General features: G+C 44.6%; 2 protein-coding genes across 16 annotated transcripts in view; both read right to left on the bottom strand.

The window, feature by feature from the left end:
- The window catches only part of IL36B (interleukin 36 beta), a 31599-nt gene extending 12261 nt beyond the window's left edge, over nucleotides 1-19338 (bottom strand). Inside the window, exons 1-5 of one of the 6 annotated variants that reach the window (XM_078444712.1) lie at nucleotides 19243-19338; nucleotides 5335-5422; nucleotides 4674-4781; nucleotides 1928-2067; nucleotides 514-1134 (exon numbers count right to left, since the gene is read on the bottom strand). In XM_078444712.1, coding sequence (XP_078300838.1) covers nucleotides 922-1134; nucleotides 1928-2067; nucleotides 4674-4781; nucleotides 5335-5350 — 477 coding nt within the window. In that variant the 5' untranslated portion in view covers nucleotides 5351-5422; nucleotides 19243-19338 and the 3' untranslated portion in view covers nucleotides 514-921. Of the gene's footprint in view, nucleotides 1-513; nucleotides 1135-1927; nucleotides 2068-4673; nucleotides 4782-5334; nucleotides 10982-19242 lie in introns of those variants that run through there. The other 5 variants (XM_078444713.1, XM_078444711.1, XM_078444714.1 and 2 more) reach the window with 5 other exon arrangements.
- IL36G (interleukin 36 gamma) overlaps nucleotides 15497-20751 on the bottom strand; it is a 172844-nt gene continuing 167589 nt past the window's right edge. For 8 of the 10 annotated variants that reach the window (XM_078444705.2, XM_078444702.2, XM_078444703.2 and 5 more), the window contains 3 exons: nucleotides 19987-20091; nucleotides 19243-19382; nucleotides 15497-16322 (listed from right to left, as the gene is read on the bottom strand). In XM_078444705.2, the coding sequence (XP_078300831.1) occupies nucleotides 16113-16322; nucleotides 19243-19382; nucleotides 19987-20091 (455 nt within the window). In that variant the 3' untranslated portion in view covers nucleotides 15497-16112. Of the gene's footprint in view, nucleotides 16323-19242; nucleotides 19383-19986; nucleotides 20092-20545; nucleotides 20614-20751 lie in introns of all 10 variants that reach the window. The other 2 variants (XM_078444707.2, XM_078444708.2) reach the window with 1 other exon arrangement.

The raw sequence follows: 20751 nt of genomic DNA, 5'->3' as shown, positions 1-20751 counted from the left end.
CTAGAACTCATGAACTGTGAGATCATGACCAAAACCAAGAGTCAGACACTTAACTGAGCCACCCAGGCACCCTTAAGTGAATCTTTGAAATACCGGTTGATTTAAATTCACTACGGTAAATAATTACTCTTAATCAAAGTATGTATTACATGTCAAATTATTAACTAATGATATTATGAATCTGTTATGATGATCAAGACATTTAAATTTTTTATTTCACCTTTATCTGTTTTCTTTTTAAAAGCAAACTTTTAATGGAAGCATACATACGTACACACAGAAAAGTGGCTACATCATAAATACACAGCTCACAGCTTCCCATTCATTTGTATTTCACATTTATCCTTAGATTCCTCTTTGGTGGGGGGCCTGGCTGGCTCAGTTTGAAGAATACGTGACTTTTGATCTCAGGGTCATGAGTTCAAGTCCCACATGGGGTGTAAAGATTACTTAAATAGAAACTTTAGATTCATCTTTGGGAATACATATCATAATACATGCAGAGAATTAACAAATAATACTCTTTTATTGATAGGGTTGTATGAACAAAAATGCTTGGAGCTCACATCTCTAGGCCATAGGTTGTCAGAAGGAATAGGAATAGAGAGGGGTGTGCGTAAGAAGCATCTGGGATGTTGACTTAACTGGACTTGGCAACTAAGTGGATAGTGGGACAAGATCAGGAAAGAATAAAAAGTGATTCAGGTTTCATACTGGGGTGATGTTCATATGAGGAAACATGGTGCACAAATGGCCGTCTAGAGGAAAAGGTAGTTTTGGGTGACGAGAATGAGGGGGGGCTATGGATGGGCATCAGTGCATGTTGGTCTATGAAGATGACCTACTATGTCTCCGAATGGAAGATTCTCTGATTCCTTGATCCTCTTTCCTGGAATCAGTTACCCACAGCCCAGGCTGAATTTAGTCCTGAGGCTCTAGATAGAAGTTAGTGATGTAATTTTTGCCCCTCTCTTTGGTGAGAATGACAGGCTGTCCTGCTATTTTGGAAGTCGCTATGAACCAGTCAGGGTAGGTGACGGACTGAAAAGTGGAGGTGGAGCCCTCCTTATTATGGAAAAAGAGAAAAGGCTTCTGTGCTTTCTTCTTGTTGTGTACATCCATGATATTTTTCTCCTAGGATTAGGAAAAAGGTTTATTAGAGAGGATTACTGAGAGAAGGGGTCTAAACTAACATAGCCCTTAAGAGTGACCACTTTCCCCAAAGGGAGGGCCAGGGGCCAGGGACACAACCAGATGAAAGGACACAAGGTGTCAGAAGAGGCAACCCACTGGCTCCTAATAGCTTGGCTCTACCCCAGGATCCCATGATACAAGGTGCTTCTGATTCTCTGAGACAGCACTGTCTTCCCCGAGAATAGAGAGAGGTTTAAGTCTCTTTTGTGGGTGCTCTTGGTGGGCACCCACCCACAGGTGTGGGCGTCTCACAAGATTCCCAGCCTCTGAGTGGGTTTAGATATTAAAGCTTTCATCATAACCAAAAAGATTTGCTTCATAACTATAAATGCTACCTTCAGGATAGGAACCATAGGCATATAATCCACAAAATCCAGACTAACAATCTCCCCCTTGTCTCCTCTGTCATAGAGTGGCCTTTGTTTAAGTGCGAGCAGCCCAGCATCATGGGGGATTTCTGGGAGGTAGTTAAAGAAAACTGAGAATGGAGAAACCACCATTCTTTGGCCTTTCTGAAGCATTCTCGTGGGTGTATTCTCTGGTTTTTGGAGAATGTTTTCACATTAAAATGAGTGTTACACCCACGCCAAAAGCAGCATTTATTGACTTGGGGGACAGCCAAGAATTGAACAATCCAGGATTGAAAAAATGTTATTTTTTCTTCAGTGATATGTTAAATGAAATAAAAAGTACATCTCACAGTGCTTCTCTCATTAGCTGTACAACCACTCACCTTAAGCTGTAAAGTTGGCTGGCCCTGAACTTCTCCACAGAAAAGACAAAGACGGTTGTTCTTGATTCCCAAGTAAACTGGATTGCCTTTTCCTGCATCATGGAATTCTTTGTCCATACATGTCATTAAATCAAGACTGACTGGAAACACAAGGAAAAATGGAAACAGGTATCAGGCTCCAGGGAGCAGAAAGGACAGTCCTTCTAACCTGACATTCCTCCTCCCAGTGAGGGGGACACTGAGCAGCCAGGACTCCCCCAGAAGCCTCTTCCTATTCATCATGTAGCTGAGACCCTACATCATTATCTGAAGCCCATTTCTTTCACTTACTTAATATCAGAACCCCAGATATTACCAGGGCACACTGCATCCCCAAAATAAAAATAAAATTCCCCACCACATTTGCAGCTAAATTTTATCATATGCTGAACTTGTAGCCCACTAGATAAACATGGAAGTGTTGTGTGGGGCTTCTAAGAATGTTCTTTAAAAGGAGTTGACTCATCTGGGAGAAGCTCCTTTCTTACACGTTGTGTCTTCTTACTGCCTGCCTCAAATATGTGGATGATGGTTGAGGAGAACTTGAACTTGGTAAAGCAGAAAGCTAGAATCCTTGGACCATGGGAGCATCACAGTGCCACCATACCAACCTCAGCCTGCCTGCTCAGGCTTCTTTTTCATGAGAAAGAAATAAACTTTTTTTTTTAAAGTAAACTTCTTAGTTAAGTCCCAGTTATGTGTGTTTCATGTTACTATCAGCTAAATTTAATTCCCAACTAATTTAGCCCAGGAGCCTAGGTGTTCTGCTTCTATCCTTCTGGGCAGCGGGCTGAGAATTCTCCAGTCAACATTCTTTATTGAATGCCGACTCGGGACAAGGATGCATGTGAGCACACAGAGATTTAGATGAGGATAAGAGAGACATTGTCATTCCCCCTATGGAAGATGAGATGTAAGCAGAGAAATGACAAAACCACAATAAATTGCAAGATCTGCTTTGAGAGAAGAACCAAAGCCTGAGACAGTAGGAGACCAAATTTACATAGAAGAGTCAAGAAAGACCTCTCTGTAGAGGTAAAATGCAAACCAAGATCTGAAAGTTAAGAGGAAACTAGTATATGAAGACATGGGAATAGGATGATGGAGGGGGTCTGGAGGGAGAGTGTTATGGAGAAAGGATGGGTAAAGCTCCTGTGTAGCTCTGAAAGAAGACTGGTGTCCCTGAGGTGTCCCCACTAGCCCCCACTTCCCACCCCTAAAACACAAACACATAGGAAAGACATTGTTCAATTAACATAGTCCAAAGGGTCACTCTTAATGCTTTGTAGAGAGTGGATGAGAGGCTACACAAATGAGGTGGGAAGGAGGGCAGTGAGGAGACAATGGCAGTGGTCCAGGTGAGACATGATATTATCTTAGAAATAAGTCATATTTTGCACACAGACTCATCAGTCTTTGCTGTTGGACTGGACAGAGATTGAATCACGGATGTCTCTTGCATTTCTCGCTGGAGGAAACAGGTAATGGTAGTGCCACTAATGGAGATAGGGAAGACTGGGCTGATCAGCAGTTTTGAGAGGTCAGATCCATAGTTCTGCTTGGGACAGATGAAGTTAGAGATGTCTGAGAGGATATCAAGAGGACATGGGTGAATTTTTCAGAGGGTCTTCTGGTGGGAAGCATAAATGCCAGAGTGATAGAGGCATTGGATCCATAAATCCAAGAGACCAGCTCCCAATCCCTTCAGTGGGGTTGCATAATGATTGCAGACTGAGATCTGAGGCCCTCCAGTATTTGTAGATTGTACAGAAAAAGTCGAGTCAGAAAGGAGAATGCCAAAGAGAAGCCAGTGAACCACAAGGGAATGTTCCTACAGAAGGAGAAGATGGAGGGTGTTCAAGAAAGAAAGAATTACCAATTATGCTGACTGCAGCTGAGGAACCAAATAATGTGAGGACAGAGAGTGTATCTGGTGACCTTGGGAAGAGGAACTTGAGAGAACAGTTCGGAAGTCATGTTGTTTGATGCAAACATGAGCAGAAGGTGAAGTAGAGACAAGTTAGGTAGCCAGCTCTTCCATGAAGTTTGGCTATGACTGGTACATAGAACTGTATTGAGACTAGCATATGGGAAAAAAAGACTGGAAGTAGGAATGGAATGTGGGGATCAAGAGAAGGTGGAATTTCTATTAAACTTAGCAATATTATATTAGAGCACATATACCAGTGATGGAAAGGATCCAGTAGAAAGACAAAGGTGGAATATACAGGGAAGAGAAGAATTAAATCAAACATTGAAGTCCTAGAAGAGGGAAAGAAGCTGAGATAGATTGACTTTTGATGGGAGGAAGGAATATCCCCAATATTAGAAGAGAGGACACCGAATTAGGAAAGTATATAGTGGAAAGATGATCAAGTTTGATTCTGAGGACATAGGTAGTAATGGTTGAAATTTAAAGGAGAAAAACTCCAATAAGAAGATCAAATACTGTTTGAGTGGACAGTCCCTCCTTATCTGAAGACATTTTCTCTTGGTAAGAAGGGCTGCCAACCCCTCATCCCCTCATTTCTAGGTGCAGGGTTTCCTCTGTGGAAGGGAACCATCTTGTCCTTGCTTGCCCTTCCTGTGGACATTGGTCCCAGAAGCAGGACAGGCCGAAGTCATGTAAGCTCATGCAAGCTCAGCCCCATCTCCAGTGGAACTGGTGCCCCTTTAAGAAGAAAAAGTGGCTTTGATTGTCACTCACCAGGACTGACATTGTTGTTAAAAGGAGTTGTTATTAAAGAATTTCCATTCAGGACCCACACCATCTGTAGAGAATCATGAACACCAAAGATTCTGGAATAGTCTACCGCTGCCAGAAGACAGAAAAGCACAAAACACATATAAGGTTATTATAAACTTCAGGACTCTAGCTGCATCCTGGTCATAATGACTTCTGAATCCTTAGGGGTAGGCTCACTGCTCGGAGAAAGAGTGGCTATAAGGAGAAAGGGAGGGGAAATAAGCCAGGAGCTGGTTTGTGGATCAAAGCATCTATAAGAATCTACCTGCATTTATACTCCCCAAGAGATTTTCAAGGTTTGTCTTTTTTCTAGGGATATCAGTGACTTGTCTGTTTCTAATTTATACTCTCTGGGTAGTAACAAAGCCAAAAATATTTAAGTTTGTCATCATTTCTTGTTTTTTTCTTTATGCTGTTTAACAAAGTAAATAAATTCCAAATATACATAATAAGAAAAGATCTAAATGCTCTGAGATTTTCAAATGCACGTTTTATGATCTGAGTATATTAGCAAGAGCAAATGCATCTGTAGCTAAGTAAATGATAGGGGCCCTTGTACTGTATTATCTTTGGTGAGGCAGGATGGAGATATTTCCAAGCTGGTTTGTGATTCACCACTCACCTTGGGGGGTGGCCATGTTGGCTTCAGAGCTTCCTGTGAAGAAGACAAGGTAAATCAGATGATGGAGAGGAGGTTGTCAGCAGCAGGTCTTGTGGAAAAGGGAAGAAGAAAACATGTCATCCAGTTCTCTCCCCTTCCCAACCCCAGAATTTTGTGTAAAAATTCTAAGAAAGCTGCCTCCAAGCTCCTGTCCCAGATGCACATCTGAGACTAAGGAGGGGGTTTTCCAAGGCCAGAAAACCCCAAATGGAAACTCCCATCTCTATCATGACTGGTAGTCCTGGTTCTTCAGACTACAGTGGCCTTGGGATGCCCTCCATCCATCACGCCTGTGATTGTTAGGAGGTTCCAGAGCACCACCTCAGGCACTGTTCAGTGCACCAAGTCTCTGGATTTAAAGGAAGGGAGAGGAGAGTGTGCATCTATCTCCATTCTAGCCTCCCACATATCTAGTGAGTCACCACTTATCCTGTCTTCAAGTCACTTATCCTGGCTACTAAATAACTGTCAGAAAATCGGCCTCTCTGACCCCCATCTTCCCCCATTCTTCATCCAAAGAGGCATCCCTAAGGATCTTGCACACGGACATCCACAAGTTCCATTAGGCATTTTGATTGTCAGGAGTCATCTGTCCCTGGGCTTCTGGTTAGGGCACCAGCACAGTTCCCTAAGAAGGCCACAAGCTCCCCCACAGTGAGAGCCAGTTGTTCATATCCCTCCCTGCCTCAGGATCCTCAGTGCCTGATTCAATAGTTATCCATGGACAGGAAGTAAGCAAATCATCACCTGTACTCTTGGAAGTAGCCCTAGCTCCTCCAGTATCCTGTGCCTTCCACCAAGGTCCCCCAAGTCTCCCCAAGGACAGCAGTGAAAGAAGTCCATCATGATCACTGCCCTAGATTAGCAGGGAGGGGAATCTACCTACCAGATGCTCCAGTACTCTGAGCTAGTAGATGCACATTAGGTCTTCCCCAAAGGAAAGCTTAGACACATGGCTTCTGAGCTCAAATTACCTTTGTCCAAGAGATGCTTTTACCCTGGATCCAAAGTAAAGGTTCTAGCTGCATCCAAGGGCTCTGGAAAGCTGTCTAGGACTCCCCAGAAGCAAGAGAAGATCAAAGATCAGCAGGTTTCATGGCTTCAGACTACACCTGTAATCTGTTATTATGGACTATGGCTTCTTCCAGACTTAGGTGCTCTGACTGAATCCAACAGGTGCCAAGCTTTTTATACACACAGGGAAGGAAGGAGGTTCTACCTCACTTGGGTTGGGACTGCCTGACGCTGAATATTTTCTGGTTCCTGGTGCAGAGATTCAGTGAGTCTTTATGTAAATGTCAACCAAGTATGACTGTGACTTGCCCATTCACCCTGAAAAAGTAGGGCATGCTAAGTAAGCTCTTAAGAGCAACAACCAGGAAATATAGTCATCAACACTGAATTTGAGGGAAGAAACATTATGGGACTGCCCCAGGGCTGATGACTGGATTCTTTTGCCACAAAATGACACACTGGAATGTTATTCCTAGGAGTGGAAGCCCCCATTAGGTTCAAGGTAGGAAGTAGACTAAGGAAGGAATGGGTCCCCTAAGACCTGTGTAGTTTGCAACCACTCCTGGTTCACAATCACCATATTCTCTACCAATCTCAGACCAGGTAAAAACACCCCAGTGTATGCTTCTCTAGCTTTTCAGAGCCTGTATGCATGCTGCTTCTCCACTCAAGGGAGCCTCCCCTGGGCAAGGCCAGCTCCTGGGCACCCTGCCCATCATGGACTATAGGTCACTGACCTAGATTAGTGGGGCAGGGAGTATGCCTCCCAGATGCTCCAGTGCTCTAATCTAGCAAACACACATTAGGAACACACGTTAGGTTTTCCCTGAAGGAAAGCTTAGACAATGTTGTAGATACCCTGCCCCAATCCCTTCAGCCCAACTGAGTTCACCATCACTGTGGCAGTTTCTAGCACCTGTCTGCTTCACAACTCAAGGGTATTTATTTCAATAGCAACCTCAGCCAATGGGGGAAGGGACTGGTGGGTTAATATCTTAGCCTCCCCAGCTTCTGAAACAATGCTAGGGTTTCTCAGGGAGAAAACAGACTAAGACAGTAGTTTAGTATTCAAGAGCCAGAGACTCGTATTCAAAAGATGTATGTTCATAATTAGGTTTTGCAACTTTTGGACTTGTGTCCTTGGCACAATCCTTTCACATCTCTGATCCCAAGATGACTGTTATATGAATGCATTGTACCTTGCTGGATTATTGTATTGGTTAAAGAAGAGTATGCAAAGTCCCCAGTACATGACACCTTCCTGTAGCAACTGGCCTATTGAGTCTCCTATCTCTGTCACTAGACCCCAGATCAGCCTATTTGTCTCTACCAGCCTTTTTGCTTTGACTACCAGTAGATCATCCTAGCTCTTGACATTTGTGCTACCTTATCAGCCTACCTAACACATAAAGACACTCTCAAGTTCACACTATATAGTCTTCCAAGGGATTCTCACTGCACAGTGGGATATAAAGGTCGTTATGATCTTGTCCTGAGTAGCTCCATAGCCATTCCCTCAAGAGTGTGGAATCATGAAGCACTCATACTCAAATGTGCAGTAGGTATGTCTGAGTCAAAACTAGGATTCAAAATCAATCTGCGGCTATGAAGAGGAGTTTCCCCAGGTATCCATTAGCATGAGTTGATTTCCATGCTCAAAGAAGAAAGTCCAGAGCCCATGACATCACCCCCATGTTCCTTATATAGGACTGGACCCACTTGGATATCTTGAGGAGAGGATCTCAATGTCCTGCCATAAGGTACAAAGAAGCAAACATTCAGGACACATTGATATGGATGTTGCATATACTAATGCAAATTCATTCAGGACCACAGCTAATAAGATGTGGAGCCTTTCAGATTCATTATTTCATCCTATAAATACATGGAGCTCCGTGTAGCCTAGGCACTTAGTCCACAGTGCCATTAGTTGAGGTGATGGGGGCTTTGGTGATACCAGATAATACAAGACCTCAACTTATGTCTCCCTAGAATGGAGGTGCATCCTTTACCACCGAGGTGGTGGGTGATCCTGAGAAGGGCCACTGGGTCAAAATATGTGAAGGAAACCTCTTTCCCTGTAAAAAAAAGAACTCCATATGAATAAAATCTAGAGATATAGCCTTTCTTCTCTCTTCAAGTAGCCCGAACTGGATCTGAATTAGGATTTCATTCCCTTGTCCATCCATATCTATCCTTCACTAGTCAGGTCATGGTCTAACATAGTCCCCTCGGTTCCATAAATCTCTCCTAATTTATATAGCACAATTCCCATCACTCAATTTGACTATTGTTCACATATTGCCAAGTTATTAAATGAAAGAGTCCTTGTTCTATACATCCCTGATGTTCAAAGTATGATCTGTGGACCAGCAGCATTGGCATCATCTGGCAGCTTGTCAGAAATGCAGAATCTCAGGCTTTATCCCAGACATATAGAATCAGGATCTGAAATAAAGGAGCCTTAAAGCCACGATATGTTCTGTGCTGCTATAGCATGCACCCATGCCATACTCTAGTCACACCAGCGAGAGAGAGAGAGAGAGAGAGAGAGAGAGATCAGGACTCAGGGGCTGCCTAGGACTAGGCAAGCAAACCAGATCTAGATTCACCCAATCTCTGGAACCCATGAAGTAGATGGTCTTGGCACTGAACAAAGTGGGTGAAGGAAAGATATAAAGAAAAGAAGTAATTCCTGGAAGGCTGTGGCCATGAGGATTTTCCCTTTGAGTACTCACAGTTTGATTGAGCCAGGAACTCTCAAACTGCATTTGGTTTAATGTAGGCCAAATGCTTTCCACCAGAAACAAAAAGAGAAAACCCATCTAGAGGAGGGCAGAGCCACTTAAATAATTTTACAAAGGCAACAAGCCACAAAGAGTTGAAGATCACCAGGCATATAAGTAAACAAGATCACAAGAACAAGAACCAAAAAAATAGACAAAGCAAGATAGTAGGAACATACACAGACATCTGGTTTTATAATTATTATACACAGAGCTTAAAACAACTATCCTAACCATATTTAAGAAGCAAATGACAAACATGGATGTTTTCCTAGAATAGCAAACTATGAAAAGTGGCAGATTTGGAAGCATTAAACAGCATCTCTAGAACAATATAATACAACAAATAAAATTAAAATAAACCAAAATTTGTATTTGGCAACAGACAACACACAGCAGAGGAGAGAATTAGAGAGTAAAGCAAGCTGAGGGTATAGGAATTTCTAGCACTCTTTGCCTCCCAGAAACATCAATTTGAACAATTATCCATACACAAAAATACCTTCACAAGAGTTAAGAATTTCAGGTGAGGGATGACAGCACCTGGGTGGAGCATAGAAATAAGAAAAGATACATTGAAAAAAGGGTAGGAAATATAATTTCATATTACTCCCATCACCCATCCCCCAAGCCAGAGTATCCCAGCATGGAGAGAGACATCCAGTTCACAGGAGAAGAGTGAAGTAAGGAACTGACTTCACAGCAGACTCCACCACCAGCCCACACCAGCACCAGACTGACTTCTGTGGCCTGAGGCTCTTGGCCTACTCTGGCACCAGGCCAGTTACCATGCCCCAGATTTCTGGTGGGCTCCAACAAACCCAGGCTACCAGTCCACTCCAGCACTGGGAAGACCCCCCACAAACCCAGGCTCCAGGCAACTTCCTGCAAATCCAGACTCCTGGCCCTCTCTAGTATCAGGCTCACTCTCATGGACCCAGGCTACCAGCCTGCCCCAGCACCCAGGCCAGCCTTCACAGACCTAGACCCCAAATAAGTTCCCATGGAAGGAGGGTCCTGGCCTGCCCCTGTGCCACGCTGTTACCATTGGCCAAGGTCCAGGCAGTCTCCTGTGGATCCAGGCCACCTGTTCACCCTAGCACCAGGCCAGCCCCATTGCCTCAGGCTTTAGACAGGCTCCCCCCTCCATAAACCTACGCTCTACATGGGCTCCCATGGATGCAGGCTCCCAGCCCACCCCAGCACCAGGTTGGATCCTAGAGCTCCAGTCTCCAGACATTTCCCTGGGCCCTAGCCTCGAAGCCAGCCCCCGTGGATTCGAGTGGTCCTTCATGGCCCCTGCAGCTACAGGCTACAGGCTGACTCCCATGGCCCCAGGCTCAGGCTTGCCCAACTGCTAGGGTGGCCTCCATGTCTCAGCTTCCAGGCCAGCTCCTGTGGACCCAGACACCAGGCCCATCCACATAGACCCGGGTCCCAGGCCCACCACCACAGACAGGCACTGGGCCTGTCCCAGTGAACCCAGACACCAGACCGGCCCCTATGGACCCAAGCACCAGGTCTGCCCACCTGCTGATCCAGGCACCAGACCTGCCTGTCTGAGGACTTCAGAACAAGCCCACGCAGAATCTTTGGACAAGCTGCCTGGTATAGGGCTTTCCCTTCCAAAGCCAGCCTGCCAAGACTGAAAGAAGTGCCTACTTCCTTAAATGCACAGATACCAATAAAGGCCACAAGGATCACAAATAATCAAGGAAACATGATATCGCCAAAGAAAGTTAATATAGTTCCAATGACTGACCCTAAAGAAATGGAGAAAAATGGTCTGACAAAGAACTCTGAATAACCCTCTTTTTTTTTTTTTTTTCAACGTTTTTTATTTATTTTTGGGACAGAGAGAGACAGAGCATGAACGGGGGAGGGGCAGAGAGAGAGGGAGACACAGAATCGGAAACAGGCTCCAGGCTCCGAGCCATCAGCCCAGAGCCCGACGCGGGGCTCGAACTCACGGACCGCGAGATCGTGACCTGGCTGAAGTCGGACACTTAACCGACTGCGCCACCCAGGCGCCCCTGAATAACCCTCTTAAAGAAATTCAGTGAACTGCAAGAACACACAAGTAGACAACAAAACAAAATACAAAATGTCCCAAAAAAACGAAACAAAAAAACAATGTCCCAAAAGGACAATACATATAGATTCTTGGGCAGTGGTCAATGCCCGCTCACTGATCAGAAGACTAAAAGATAAGGAGATATGGAGTAAAGACGTGGATGGACATATGGGAATGCGCACAAAATGCGAAGATGTTTGTATTTTTTGTTAATGTCCACCAGAAGGCATCAACCACAGAAGAGTCACTGGCTACCCAAGCAAATAAAATCACTCTGCTAGTTGACCTTAGCCAGGCTTTGTCTTCAGCTGCCCTGTGGGCATGTGAACAGTGGGAGTGCATTCTATTCCCTAAGGTCATTAGTAAAATATTGATTCTTCAGCCCTGCTCTAAACCTACTAAGTAGGAATTATGCAGGGAATAGGTTTTAGTTTACTGGGTCCAGAGTGAGCCCAAACACCTGAGCTTGTAGTTCAGACCCCAGATGATTCTGATATTACTTCAAGTTTGAGAAATATAGATACACAATATATTTCAGCACTTACACCATTACATAACAATGCTTAGGTGGCCAGGAATGTTCCACCCTGGGTGGGTCATCTGCTGACACCCTGCTAGACAGCCCCAATGATGGGAACAAGGGGGATCATACTTTATTCTGCTGTCTTGCTTTGGGTAATTGTTGCTAATTTCTCAAACAGTGCTTCCTAACACCCCAACACCAGGAGATGGAAATTGAAATCAAGAGGATCACATTCCCAAACCTACTACTAATGGTCACTGCAAGTCACTTCCACCCCATGTACCTCCCCCCGCATTCCTTACCCCTAAAAAGAAAAGGCTGAAGGAAAATGATATCATTCAGAGAAGTTATCCAAATTCTGAAAAAGGCGAAAGGATTATTGTGTGCCTTTCCAATGTCATACCAGAGCATTGTCTAACAGGACCACCCAAAGTTTATCTAACTCTCTATAAATATATTTTGTTTGACTTACTACTTCTATTAACTTTAGCAAATAGATAAAGAGTACATGATTTTTGTATAGTAGGGATGCAAATACCATCTGCCTGGTAAAAAAGATAATGTCTCAGGCACCTGGGTGGCTCAGTCAGTTGAGCATCCGATTTTGGCTCAGGTCATGATCTCTTAGTTCGCGGGTTCAAACCCTGCAGCAGGCTCTGTGCTGAGAGCTCAGAGCCTGGAGCCTGCTTCAGATTCTGTGTCTCCCTCTCTCTCTCTGCTCTTCTCCCACTTGTGCTCACTCTCTCTCTCTCATAATTAAATAAAAACTTTTTAAAAAAAAGAAAAGATAATGTCTAAAGTTGGTAATTCAAGAAATAGGAGTAAAACATATACCTAGACACATGGAGGAAAAAGAGCTGAAAAAGACTTAGCAGTTGCCTCATGGAAATATGATTGGGGCAGGATATTGCTTTCAATCATAGACATGTATTGCTTTGGTAAGAATCTTCTTTTAAACAACTCTTTAAAGGCTGAGAAATAAAAAGCAATGTTTTATTGACATGAGGATTATTAATTACAGCCACTGTTCTCAGTGTCCCGGAGACAGCATCTTTAGTCCCTGTGCCCAGTTGTTTGTGAGTTCAGGGAGAGTATCTTCAAGTCCAGCTTCAGGAAGTGGTCTTTGCCCTTCAGCCATCCTGGTGCCGGAAGATACAAGACCCAAAGCAGCTCAGCAGAAAAACATCCCACTCAACTGTTTTCACTGCAATTGTGATTTTGGTGGCAAGGTTCTAAATTCCTTCCTGGAATCCAAAATCCCCCTCTCTCAGTGTAATCTCTTAGATTACACCTTCTCAGGAGCTTCCCCGTGTAATCTGAAACCAGTCCTCATATGGGTAGGTCAGGATTGAGACCAAAGAAAGAAATAATTCACCCCAGATCTGTAGGTGGCAAGTTTAATAAGCAAGGGAATTTATATATGATGCTTGTTTGGGGGCAGCTGTAAGATGAGTACATTTCCATACCCACCCACTAGAATATTAAAAATTTATATAGAAGCTTTAACTGGGTTCAGCCACAGGTACCGTCCAGATGTCTCAACATCACATCACTACACTGCCTCAAGGCTATGTCCTTGGGGCACCTTCTGGGAGCCAGGAAGGCACCCAGAGCACACATTGCAAGGACAGGAGAGGGGGTGAGGAGCCTCCAGCTGCCAGGGTCCAGCTCATGGGTCAGCTGGTGGTCACATCCTCTCAATGACCTCCCCCAACACAGGGCATCAAGCCCTTCATACCAAAGATGCAAAAGAACCAAATCCTTCAGTGAGTGTTGGCCTGGAGCTCACGGAACCCACCCAAATGCAAGAGCATTGGATATTCAGATGTGTGAAAAACAGGTGTTCACCTGAAAATGAGGACGTTGTTACTCATAGGGTCCTTTCTATGATTTCATATGCTGTGGTCTTTCACAAACGTGATGGATAAGCGGAGGGTCTCTGGAGGTCTGCTCTCCAGGCTCCACAAGCTAGAGATTACTATGTTTTCATTTTGATTACACTCTAAATATGTTATCAGAACCTCTTCTGTACCATCAGGATAACCAGTTACATGACACCAGGACTCATATTTGAGCTTTTGTTTGAGCTCAAATCTGTGCTAAGTGAGAATCCAAAGTGTCACAGCACCTGTATGCAGTTTTCGTGGTAAAGAGATGGGACAATGGAATCACCACACAGCCTGTAGGAGGATGGAGGTGCTGTAACACTCAGACCATAATCACGTCACAAGCAAATGTGTTATTGGATCCCAACTGGCAGATGTAACAACTGACAGTGTAACAATGTAAATGGTCAGATATAAGAAGCTATCACCATTTATGAGCAGTGAGTATAGTAGTAAATATTCAATAACCAATTCTCCTATTTAATATCCCAGAACTAATTATCTCAGTGCCCATTTTAATGCTGTTTTTTAATAAAACTGCAATGCTAAAACTATATTTAATTGAGGAAGAAAACTTCAAAGAATCAAGAGATGTTGCATTAAATCGGGGCTTACTGATTGCTTACTGGCCTGCTTAGTAGAGTATGTGGTCTGATTGTCCAAAAGTAGGAAGAGAAAAAAAAAAAAAAGTAAGTGACTGGCGCTATTTTGGAAATTGTATTTAAGCAAACAGAACTTTCTGTGTCTGTAGTATCAGAGTCAAAATAAGAAATCTGTTATATACAGAACCAGATGTAGCTACATCTTTCTACAATTATACCCACAGTGATTTAATTTCATCAGAACACATCATCTGAAGCATGACCGGTGGGAAAGCTAGGCTCTCTGTTCCAAGAAAAGGCACCTTTGATGAAGTTTTGGGGTGATGGTGGGGTTCGTTGGGTTTGGAGCTGAAGGCCAAGAAAGAATTCTTGATGACATCTTTGGTGCAAAAAGGTGATATTAAAGCAGGCGGACAGGACCTGCGGGCAGGAAGAGCTGCACTGTGGTTGTGAACAATGACTGGTTATACACTATGGCTCGGGGGGAGGTAAAGACAAAAGGAAGGCCTCCAGAGGGACTTTGATATGCTAAAGAGGACTCCTAAGATACCTGAGGCCTTGCTATTATCAAGCTAAGGTTGGTTTTCCTCTAGTAAGGCATTAACATTAGGACGGTAGGGGGTTCCTGGAGAAACTTGGTACTCTGTATTTGCCTCAAGCATTTGTCAATGGGCCGCAGGTTATACGGGTTATACGGGCCGCAGGCACTTAATTTTACCTGCCATTTCCTTCTTGCCTTTGTTCCCTATATCACTATGGAAGGGTGATGTTGGGGCTCCAGCAAACTGATTCTACAGGTTTCTGGAGATTAGGCTATTTGATAAGATTGACTTTTTCTTGAAATTTACTAAGATATTTGTGAACTGAGGGAGACTCTGGTCCTGCATGACTGTGATCTCTATCAGTTAGCTACTTGTTTATTTCCTCTCCTTTGTCCCTGGGCAGCCAGCAGTGCCTGAGGAATATCCCACATATGCCACCTGGGGGAGTGGGGGCAGTGTGCTAGCTTGTAGTTTGCCCTGCCTTAGGCTCTGTCATCACCTTTACTGCTATTTTTAAAGAGATCTTGTGGATGCCTAAAAGGAAAAGTCTAGAAGAGGCAAAGAAATCAAGGCTGTGAGACTGTACAGAAAGTAGTCATATAGTAGTGTTCTTTTACATGCATTATCTCCACCCTGGACTTTCACCACTGATAGGGGTCCTTCTTTCCCCGGTGAAACCCCAGTGAGCTATCCTCATTCAATTACTCTCGCTAATTTCAGTTTACTACGTTTTTCTACTTCATTTTACAGCTTAGTTTTAGCTTTTCTGTTATGTAAACACATGAAGTTTATATTTGGCTTTATGTTTACATATTAGAATTAGGAAAAAAATAGTTTAACTATTGTTAAGAATTATTTACCTTTAAACGTTCCTTAACCCTTAAAAGGATACATTATACAACGTGAAATATACTGGCAACATACAAAGCATATGGAAAATGTAATCTAAATAGGAAAGAAAACAAAACGAATCAGTTCCACACTAGTCACCAGATCATGAGCTCTGACGCTTCTCTGTATCCACCCACAGAGAAGGCACTGTCTTGGGGTCCAGACACCCTCGTACAGATGGCTGTGGGATGGACAACTTCAGCTTGAGAGGAGAACTTTACGTGACCCCTCGCCCCGTGTCTGAGCTCACATTCTATGCCTCGGCTGCCCTGAAGTCATTCACAAAGTGTGATGATAACAAGGTCCTGCCCACCTCTCAGCACTGATGTGAAATGACACAGAGAGAATATAAATGAAAGCATGCTGGGAACTAGGAAATTTAACAAAGACCTCTGACCAAGCTGCCCCCTCCAGGCTGAGGTCAAGCATTGATACTTAAATTGAAGTTAACATTGTTCTTTCCCCCCAGGTCTGAAGTGAGGAAGAGGGGATGGCGGATCTCAGAGGAGGCGATGAACCAGCCAGGGAAGGCCACAGACTCGAAGGTGGAGGTCCTGCCATCTTTTGAGTGGTAGAAGAGGAAGGGCTCCACGGGCGCGACTTCGTTGTACAGATCCAGTATCTCCTCCTCCTGAAACGTGACAGAGAACGCCCAGCAGGAGAAGCAGAGGCTGTTAGCGGTTCAGAGTTACTTGTGCACAATCAATAAATGTTCCAAAGTTAGAGAAAGCCTTATCCCTCTATGAAAACACATTTCAAAGGAGCAGCAGAGTGAGCATGGATTCTCACCTTCCCGGCCCCTTTCCTCAAATCCAGAGATGGAGTAGGAATGGCACAAAGAAAGGTTAATGAACAAGTGGGCACACTCCAACGATGCATTGGAACTCATCTCACACAAGAGGCTGATGGGGGGAAAAGAAGGAGCTGCAGATCTGCAGCAATAAACCAAGGACCTCCCCTACCAAAGCCGCAACAGTTGAGGGCCGCCACCTCGCAAAACTAGTCTTCTAACAAAAGTTCCAGTATTAGCCTCTGACCAGCTGCCAACACTCGAGGAATGTCAGTGCCACAAAAAAGACACAAGAGGGTCTAACAAACCAAAGGATTTGTGTTAAACAAACAAACCAAGTAAATAGAGCAATCAGAAAATGCTTTCTATATCATATGTAGAAGTACATTTTGTGTATTTATATACTGTGCATTGAAGTAAAATAAGTATTTGTAACAAAATTATGCACACACAAGATCTCCAGAGAGACACTACACAGGGATGGTCCATAATTTGTCCACATTTGGACCTCCTCCCTATCTCATTACCATCTGAACTTAGAATATCCATCAATCATATAATTATTGCTAGACTTGTTCATCACTGTATATCCCAACACACAGAAATTCAATAGAGATGTGTTGGCTGTTTAATAAATAAAAAGACACTTGCTCATTTCAAACTCTGACACCACCTCCTCCATCCTCCTTTTCAACCTCCCGCCTGGGAAGGACTGGGCGGCAAGTCCCTAGCTGCCCTCCCCAGCTTACTCCTGTTCCTCTTCAGGCCATTCATGTTTGCGTTCTCTCCGCCGTTTCCATTAGCACATTTGCTGCCATTCTACCTCTTAAATAATGATCTCGCTTGCCCACCACCTTTCCCAACTCCCCTTTTGCAGAAAACTCTCTGTAACAGTTGTCTATATAGGCTGTCTCTAGTTTCTTTCCTCCTGTCCCACTCTTAAACCCCTCGGTCTGGGCGTTCACCTCCAGCACTGCAACAACACTGCTGGCACCAGGGTCCCTAAGAACCCACATGTGGCAGAATGAAACGGTCAATTCTCAATCCATCGAAAACCACAGTAGACAAAATCTCAGTAGAAGGGTGGCTTAGCAGACAGGACATAGGTGAAAACGTAATTTTCAGTCCTCTTTCATCACACCCAGCATTCACTCTGTCAGCAAGTCCTCTTGCCTCAATTTAAATAAAATATTTTCAGAGTCTGACTGGCTTCTGCCTACCTCCACTGCTACCCACTTGTCCACGTCCATCAAATCTCCCCTAGATCACCTTGAAGTCCCCCCACAGGACTTTTACCCTGCCCCCCCCCCCCCCCAGTCTGCTTTCAACTGGCAGCCAAAATAATTCTTTTCAAACCTATGTTCATGCATGGGACTCTTCTACTCAAAACATTCTAATAATGCCCCATCTTACTCAGATGGAAAGGCAAAGTCCTTACAAATGCCGGCAAGGCCCTTTGTGTCCTGCCTTTTTATCTCTCTGAACTCCTCCCCACTTAGTTCACTCCTGTCACACTGTTCTCTCTGCTAATTCTTGAACTTGCTCCCACTCACACCTGTTGGCTAACTCTCTTCTTGCCTTCTACTGTCTGCTAAGATCTTATGATGCCGACTGCACTATTTTCTACGGCAGCCCAACTCCACCTGGGCTGGCACGGCCAGTCTCTTTAGCCTGCTCTAACTGTGCTTTCCCACGGGACATAACACCCTTAAAGACACCACAGGCTTACCTATTACACTTACTGTCTACCACTTCTCTCCTCCTGCTAGAATCCACACCCTCTGAGGGCAGGGCTCTGTGCCATTCTGGGCACCAATGTATCTCAAATGGCCACAACGGTGCTGTGCCACTAAAAACCTACACATTTACTCAGCTAATTGGACTGGATGAAATGAAATTGAGTTGAACTAAACTGAAGTTTAAGGAACAAGAGGAAAGATTGAAATCTCAGAAAACTGAATAGGAGAATAAGTAAGCAGACAGGATAAACTTAAAATGTAATTGTGACCTGGAAGATTAAACCAAGATATTCTCCCAGGGTGCAACAAGAAAAAAACAAAACAGTGAAAGGATAGAAAGTATGGAAAATAAGATGAGATACTGAAGAGAGATCTAGATGTTCCAATGACTAAGGAATAGGCATTCCAAAAGGAAGGAAAGAGAAGCCAGAATGAAGGAGAGAATATACTTGAAACAATGGTAGACAATATCTTAAAATACAAGAAAGACAAAGATCCTCAACTAGTGATGTTCAGGATAACGCAACTGCATGCAGATAACTCAAAAATATCTAGGAATAAATATGTTTAAGAACGGAGAATATTTCTTTCTTTACTTCTAAAACTAGATTATCTACCAAATAAATATCTCATAAAAGAAACTGGCCTTTTGGGGCACCTGGGTGGCTCAGTTGGTTGAGTGGTCTCACTCTTGATTTTGGCTTAGGTCATGATCTCATGGCTCATGAGGTGGAGAGCCCCATGTCAGGCTCCTCACTGCAGCACGGAGCATGCTTGGGATTTTCTCTCCCTCTCTCTCTCTGCCCTTCCCTGCTCTCTCTGAAAGAAAGAAAGAAAGAAAGAAAGAAAGAAAGAAAGAAAGAAAGAAAGGAAAAGGAAGGAAGGAAGGAAGGAAGGAAGGAAGGAAGGAAGGAAGGGAGGGAAGGAGGGAGAAAGGGAGGAAGGAAGGGAGAAAAGAAGGAGGGAAGGGAGGAAGGAAGAAAGAAACTGGTATTTTTAATAACATTATTTTTCTTACTCACCTTCAGTTGCAATGTGGGCTGCCCTCCTATGTCCTCACAAGACAGACACATTTCTGGATTCTCTATTCCCATATAAATGGGAATCCCTCTGCCTTGCTCAAGATACTCTGGATACTTGCACGGGACAACAGTGACAGTGACTAAGAAGGACAAAAGGGAAGATAGTGTCAGTTTCCTCTTGAAATCAGGACGAGGCCAGCATCACCCAGGTGGGGCAGGAAGAAACCTTGAGTGCAATCCCTGCTACCCCAGGCCCACCAAAACGCCAACCACCACATTTGTTCGTTCATTCATTCACTCACACCATGCACCAGTCACTGCCCTAGGAAATGGAGCAAACACGAAGAGCTAAACAGATGGCAGCCCCTGCTGGACCACCTGGAGGTGGGAAACTCCAACTCCAAGCAGCCCCTCTGCTCCTTGAAGACCTCCATCCATTAGCAAGTTTGGCCTCATGTGATGTTGAAACCTGCCTTCCCATGGTACCCACTCATTGAGTCCTTTTAGGACACCCAGAAGTCAGGCAGAATAAGATACTCCTCTTCCATGTGACAGGCCATCAGGTCACTGAAAGCAGCTCTCCGGCTCCCCAGGACACCCCTTCCCAGGCAGGTGGGGGAGCCCCCTCCAGGTGGGCCCTTTTGTAAAGCTGCCTTTGAACACAAAGCCAGTGCCAGCATCCCATGTGTGCTAACATGACGCCTCCCTGGCCTCCAAGGCAGCAGCCACAGGATGACTACTCACCTGGAGTCACACTGTCAGTCCGTGGAACTGTCACAATGGTCTGATCCTGCAGGATCCACACCTGCTGATTCAAGTCAGAGACCTCCCCGGTCTGAGGTTTATTCACTACAGTTCAAATAGAAAAGAATAATGAGGAAACATTCTAATTAGGCCACTTTACTAGACGCTAGGCCCTTCGGGAAGGAAGGCTCAGGGTTTACACACCAAAACTGGCAGTGATCTGGTGACCCTCAGCCCAGCCCTTCTTTCCAGGAAAGCTACAGGTGGTGGTGAGGAGGGCCAGGGCTGAAGCTGGTCTAAGAGGATAACCTGTCCCACAGTACAGTCAAGGCCCAGGTACTCCTTCTGATGCCTACTCTGTGCTTGGCTCGGTGCTGGGTCTGGAGCTAGAGCAGAGAATAAGCACCACTCCCCACCCCGTGGAAGCCCACCATCCAGTGGAAGATGGACAGCACCGGGTGGGAAGGGCCATGCACAAAGAGGGGCAGAGAATGCTGGGGCATTCAGAAGAGACAGGTGTGGGCACAGGTGTGGGTACAGAGCCCCATCTCAACATCACCTGCTGTATAGGGTTCTCCACAGAAAGGGACTCCTCGAATGCATGTCATAATGGGATTGTCTCCACACCTGCGGGGACAGCAATAGGAGACAGAAGGGTCAGGAGACATTCCTAAGACCTTTCCAGGACACTAGTTACTGAGGTCCCCATTCTGGATAGGGAGCTGGCCTGGAAGCCTGGCCTGACACAAAGCCCTAGTCAGAAAA

Source organism: Panthera onca, chromosome A3 (genome assembly GCF_046562875.1).
Source record: "Panthera onca isolate mPanOnc1 chromosome A3, mPanOnc1 haplotype 2, whole genome shotgun sequence".
Lineage (NCBI taxonomy): Eukaryota > Metazoa > Chordata > Mammalia > Carnivora > Felidae > Panthera > Panthera onca.
This window is presented reverse-complemented; position numbering and strand designations above follow the sequence as displayed.